This window comes from Myotis davidii, unplaced genomic scaffold (assembly GCF_000327345.1).
Source record: "Myotis davidii unplaced genomic scaffold, ASM32734v1 scaffold170, whole genome shotgun sequence".
NCBI classification, from domain to species: Eukaryota; Metazoa; Chordata; class Mammalia; order Chiroptera; family Vespertilionidae; genus Myotis; species Myotis davidii.
This window is the reverse complement of record NW_006282528.1, coordinates 2,125,495-2,132,047: the sequence shown is the minus strand read 5'-3', so window position 1 is coordinate 2,132,047 and position 6,553 is coordinate 2,125,495. Positions and strand designations below refer to the sequence as shown.

Below are 6,553 nucleotides of genomic sequence, written 5' to 3'. Positions count from 1 at the left end.
CCTGGCTGCGTCCCTGGCAGCCAGGCTCCCCGGGTGTCCCCCGGGAGCGGCCACGCCGCGGTGAACGGACTGGAAGATTTCCAGCGCCTGCCACGCCCCTTCGGAACCTGGGGCTCCCCCTATCCCCCCACCCCCGAATCCACACCCTGACGGGCGGGGCAGGGGGAGGGGTGGCCTCAGGCCCGGAGCAGGCGGGGCGCTCACGCGGCCAACTCTCCCCTCGCGGGGACCAGCGGAATCCTTAGCGACCAAAGGAAGCGGACTATTGACGCACGCTCTGCTCCAGAGGACTCTCCAGAGAACTGTGCGGAGTGAAAAAGGTTACGTGCCATGTGGATCCATGTCTTTATTTTTAAACGTATATTTTTACTTCAGATTGGGAGAGGGAGAGAAACATCAATGATGAGAATCATGGATCGGCTGCCTCCTGCACAACCCACACTGGGGATGGAGCCCTCAACCCGGTTATGTGTCCTGACCAGGAATCCAACCGTGACCTCCTGGTTCATAGGTGGATGCTCAACCACTGAGCCATGCTGGCCAGAATCCATTTATATAAAATTCTTGAAGTGGCAAAAATTACAGAAACAGAGAATGGATCAATGGTTACCAGAAGTTACGGACAAGGGGAAAGGTGATGGGACTGGAGGATGTGGGAAAGGGGCAGCATGAGGGAGGACCTTTGCAGAGATGAAAATGTTCTGTATCCATGTCATGTCCTGGTTGGGGTGCTGTACTAGAGTCTTGCAAAATGCATCCACTAGGGACAACTGGGTAAAGGGTACTTGGGATCTTTTATTGCTTACAACTGCATTATCTATATTAATAAAAGGGTAATATGCTAATTAGACCAGGCATCTTCTGGACAAAGCCATGGTCGGGGGGCCGAAGCAGAGGTGGTCAGGGGCGATCAGGCCAGCAGGGGAGAACAGTTAGGGGCGATTAGGCAGGCAGGCAGGCAGGCGAGCTGTTAGGAGCCAGCAGTCCCAGATTATGAGAGGGACGTCTGACTGCTGCAGGGATCAGGCCTAAACCGGCAGTTGGACATCCCCCGAGGGGTCCTGGATTGGAGAGGGTGCAGGCCGGGCTGAGGGACACCCCCTGCCCTGTGCATGAATTTCATGCACTGGGCCTCTAGTATACAGAATAAGTGCACGGGCTTCTTGATGATGATCACTAATCTCAATATCTTTCTTCTCAGAGTATTGAGAAGTAACATGGATGAAAGTAAGATCTTGCACTAAAATACCAGATTTGACAACAAGAGTTAATCCTAACTTGTACATGTCAAGTAAAGGTCAAAGAAGACAGCTGAGAAAAACCCTTCTCTTCTGAGCAACGTGGTCGATACGGTAAAGAAGGTCTATTTATTTCATATGACAGCACATTTCACAGGATATGTACAGAATGTATACCACTGACTGTAATATATACTTCTATAAAGTACAGTTATAAATATCATATGCCACATAAGCAATAAAGTTCTTACATATAAACAGCAATCTATTATCGAGAACAAAGAATTCACAGAGAGCCTTAGTGTCTAAATTCTGCTCTGCTTCTAATAGAACTGGTGGATATTTCAGTAAGACACAGAATAATGGCCAGTTATTGGCAGCGTACCTTTAACTTCCATAGCTTTGTGTACTTTCAGCAACTTGCTGAATAGTTTCCGATAAAGGCCACGGTGCCGCTCGGTGTGTGTGTTTCAGGCAGTAGTTCAGGTTCACCGGGAGACTGCTCACAGAGCCGCTGTTGTGGGTAAGGAACTGTTTGTCTAATAGAGAGTAAATACCACACACTAATCACATAGAAGCTAAAGCCACAGTTTGGACAAGTTAGTTCACACTTGAAGCATATCGCTTAGACTAGAGGAATACTGCCGTCTGAGATATACTGATGCTGAAATGCTTAGAACCCCAAAAAGCACAACAGAAAACTCACAAGCTCCCGGCTGTTAACAGAGGATGACGTCTGTAAATAGAGGTGACAGCATTTAAGCAGCTAGAGAAGAACTCTGCCTATGGATTTGCTCTCTGTGTGAAGTGCAATGCAGTTCTGTGCTTTTCCACTTTCTTACCACGGACCCTGCTTCCTGCCTTCTCCGACGCACATCAGTGAGGTCCAATGAGGACGCGGGGTTTCGGTGGACACACACAACGCTCTATGGAAAGGCGCGTTAATGTAAGTCTTATGGGTACAGATGACTTTAGCTTAAACTGACAACTGCTCACGGATTTTCTGACTGGGATTAATGATATCAAAATACTACATTCTTAAAAGATTCCGTGTACTTCAGAAAACGAACAGAAGCGGGGTCAGTGGGTGCAGCAGAGCAGGAGAGGGAATCCGCGGCCAGGAGGCGCGGGAGAGCTCACAGCAGGACTGGTGGGCCCCAGCCCCTCAGGGCAGCCCCAGTTCAGAGCAAGCCGCTGCCCCTGCTCTCCCTGCTGGGGAAGCCTGGAGCAGGGACTGGGGGTGGAGGAGGCAGCAGGCAGCACACACTGTCATGTAGAGAGAGAGGACACTTGGTGCTGAATTCCTCACTGAACCCATGGCCTGTGCCTGCGGACACACGGCCATCGGCTCCTTGGAAAGGGCTGGAGTGTGTGCGGGACAGTGACTGCGACACGTGCTTCCAGCTGCCAGGAGCCGTCCCAGAGGGAAGGCCCGGGGCCTGGAGTGGGGGGTGCCCAGGTGTGCGCGCACGCGTGCAAGGAGAGAAAATGCTGTTTCAGGAGTAAGGGTTATTTTAGTTTTGGAAAGAAAATTAATGTCCAAATTTCACTCCCAGTGGTCCTTCAGATAATGAAATATTGAAAAAAGAACTCAGAACTTTTAGATACAGATTTGGTCCGAGTCATGCCCTAGAGTTTAGGTGAGTGTTAGACTGTGTGTGCGCATACACCACACGTGTGCGCATGTGTGCACTCACTCCCTCTAGCAATGCCTCTCAGAGTCCGGTTCAGCGTCCCGCCCCGTGGACAGCTCTTCGGTGACTGCTCGTGAGGGCGGAGCCGGGCCAGCGGGGAGCTGCGAGTCTTTCTGAGATTCGTGGGGGCCTCACGAGGATCTGAGTGGGGTCTATGTCCCAGAGTAGTTCTGAGCACTTTTTATGGCTACTGCTCTGTTATCCAAACAGAAACACACCAGAACTCCAGTTAATGAGAAGGGTTTCCCCTATTTCCAGTATACACATACTCCAACTCTGTACACGTGACACAGTGGTATTTCTTGACATCAGTGCAGGAACAGGGACTATTGCACGTAATGAATAACAATGCCCAGTTCTCTCGCTCTGCCCAGCACACGGAGCGCTGTCCCCTGTGGGCTATCTTTCCGTGAAGTCTACAGTGGGAGCCACGGGGGCCAGAGCGGTGAAAGGGTCGGCTGGAGGGGCGGGGCCTGCGGGGAGCGCAGAACCGGGAGGCGGGGGCGGCCTCCGCGAGGGCAGCACACAGGTGGGAACACCTGTCCCTTGACCCCAGTCATCCCCAAGGGTCACGCCTGGGCCGGAGGACGGGCCTGGCCGAGGGCCCAGGGAACCTGGACAAGCTGCCTTCAGCTTGGCGCTCACACCGAAGTCCTCCTCTTCCTCGAAGGTGACCCACCCCCTTGGGGGGCTGGCGCTCGCCGTGGCCGTGGCCGGGTCCTGCTGGTCGGAGCTGTCCTGGAAGCCGGGGGGCTGAGCAGGAGGCGTGCCGCTGCTCTGGCCCCGAGGCCCGGGAGTAGGGAGGAGAGGGCAGGGGACAGGCTCCACGGGCTGTGCTGCCGCCTCTGCGTCCCTGGACGGGGCTCTGAACGGGTTCGTCCTGCCGGCGAAGAGGTCGGTGCCAGGGAAGGTCGGGGCAAATGGGTTCGGAGAGCAGCGCACGTTCTCCTGGGATTGGCTCCGCATGGGAAGTGGAGGCAGTGTCGGCATGCAGCTCACAGAACTCAAAATGCTGATGTTACTTGATGTTGCAGGAGGCAGGGGGACCACCCCCTTGGGGCCCAGGGTGAGGACAGGGGCAGGGTGCACAGGCGGCCGGGCCTGTGACACGGCCAGCAGACTAAGTGACAGGTCTTCAAACGGGTCGCTCTTCGACGGTGATTCCAGTCTGACCGCGGGGACGCCGTTGGGTCTCACCTGGAAAGAAACAGCACCGAACCGTCAGAAACACATTTAAAGCGACACATTCTCTGTCCCTGGTCCCTGAGCTGGCTCTGTCTCAACTGCTCTCGATTTGGGGGCAGGGGTACAATTTAGAAAACAGGAGCAGCTTGAGTCCTGCTGCTCTGGCGGGTTAAGATAACAGCCAACAGCTCCCTCTTGAAAAGCTCCGCTGAGGAAGCCACTGTAAATAGAGCTTGTTTCGATCAGGAGTACTGAACGAAATACGCCGGGGAGGGAAGCGCAGCCGCACTGAGCTCGGCGCCGTCTCCCAGGAAACAAGCTTTGGTCCCGGCCACAGGCAGAGCAGCTCACCGGGCCCTCGGTTTTAATGTGAAAACTAGGTGGATGGCGGGATGTTAATGCCTAATTTAGAAACAAAACAAACAGGCCACTGGGTTGGAAAGAACAGGAGAGGAGAATGTTAGCTCTAGACGTGCAATGTAACACAATGGGGCGCTGCCAACATGAATTTAGCTGTTAAGCCGACAACTGAAGGTTCATGGGCCGCTGCCAACCAGGGCGGCAGCCCCCCTCCAGCGTCCACGGGCCTCGCAAGCAGGGCCTCGGGCTGAGGACAGGGAAGGCCGCGCCCGGAGGACAGGGAGGGAAGTGAGCAGCTTCAAGTACATGAGTGTCTTACTCAGTTGGCCCACAGCATACTTTACACTTGAGTAAGTGTGTTTTTCCTCAAACAATGACAATAAATTTGTAGAAAATGAGAGCGTGAACATGTCTGACTCTAAACTGTATTCTGAGTAAAGGTAAGTGGGCTCGTACATGGAAATTACTTCAGAGACAAATTGATCCGAGGCATCGGGAAGTCAGTCAACCCCATCGGCCAGTCACGCCTGGGTGGCTTATGGTTAACCCCACAAAGCAGACCAGGGCCCGGCCCGGTCTCCATGGCGACACCCCGTCCACACCAGACCCCACAGGGAGGACTGATGGGCTGAGCGGTGTGGGAGGGACTTTAACTCACCCTGTTATGAAATTTCCATCTCTCTACCATCCTTACTAAAAGCAATCTTGCAACTAAAATTATTTGAAAACATTTTTTTCCAAAAAAAACCCAAGAAAAAATTTAATTATGCCAAGAATCAATTTAGTTTTGCCAAAGAGACTTTCATATACATAAAGCTTACCTTACTGAAGTTATAAGTTTTAGTCTTGTTAATTTTCATTAAAAAGACAAAGCAAAATATCAAAGTATAAACAAGAACTAAAATGGTTCCTAAAAATTCAAAATACTAAGAAAAAAAAGCAGGTTTGATGATATGAGAACAGAGTTTATTAATGTGACAGGTGGCTTTAAAAATGGGTGAAACTTAGATGTATGAAGCAGAAGATCCATACATCTCTGCGCTACGACAGATGAGAAGCAGGTAGGAGGTGGAGAAACAGTCCAATACCTGTTACCCTGACGGCCGCTCCTGCTTTGAGAGAAGGAACACAGACAGCAAAGGAAAGAGTTAGGAGACGTCCGGAGACAGCAGCAACCCTCGCGATGCGCTCTCCAAGCCATGACGTTTGCAGGTCACAGCGAGAGCTCAAGCAACAGTTCCAACTTAGTCATTTTGAACAAAAAGTGTGTTGCTGAATTAGGGCTCAAAGTTCAATTTTATCTGAGGTTGATTACTAACCAACGTATTTAAAGTTTATTCCAAAAATAATAATCCAAATAGGTTGTCAAAGCTCTAAAATATTCTAAGCAGCCCATCATGGATCAAATGTTTGCATCCCCCCCGCCCCCAGCCCCATTCAATGATGAGAGAGAGTCATGGATCGGCTGCCTCCTGCACGCCCCACAATGCGGATCAAGGCCGCGACCCGGGCCTGTGCCCTGACGGGAATGGACTGTCATCTCCTGGTTCCTGGGTCGACGCTGAGCCACACCGGCCGAGCTCACTGTGCTTTTATGTTTCAAATACTTTGCAGATTTTGGGCAGAATTAATAAAGACATAAAAGTTACTGAATGTTCAATTCTAAGGCTATTTCATATTATCAAAATATCAAATATTGTATTAAAAACCTCATCTTTTTAAACTTATAGCCACTGCAGAAGATTTTTAAAGTTATAAGTGTTTATTATGTTTTGAAGAGGCATTATTCTTATGGTTCAAAATCCAAAAGGACACAAGGTAAAAGACTTCCCCCTTCCTCCGGCCTCCAGCATGTACTTCCCGGGAACCACTCTGTGAGCCTCCACAAGGACAGTCTACAAAGAGCAGGACCCTCAGCCCCCAAGAGAGGGGCGTGCAGTTGGTTGAGCATTGTCCCATGAACTGAAAGGTCGCCGGTTCGATTCCCAGTCAGGGCACATGCCCAGAACGGTAGGCTACCCATCCATGACATCAATGTTTCTCTCTCTCCCTCTCCCTGCTCTCTCTAAAATTCAA

At 51.2% G+C, this 6,553-nt stretch overlaps 1 protein-coding gene across 1 annotated transcript in view; it reads right to left on the bottom strand.

Annotated features, from left to right (window-relative positions):
• Positions 1-1,344: 1,344 nt before the first annotated feature.
• SYNJ1 (synaptojanin 1) overlaps positions 1,345-6,553 on the bottom strand; it is a 58,307-nt gene continuing 53,098 nt past the window's right edge. The window contains exon 30 of the mRNA XM_015560263.1: positions 1,345-4,132. Within this exon, the coding sequence (XP_015415749.1) occupies positions 3,332-4,132 (801 nt within the window). The 3' untranslated portion in view covers positions 1,345-3,331. The remainder of the gene's footprint in view (positions 4,133-6,553) is intronic.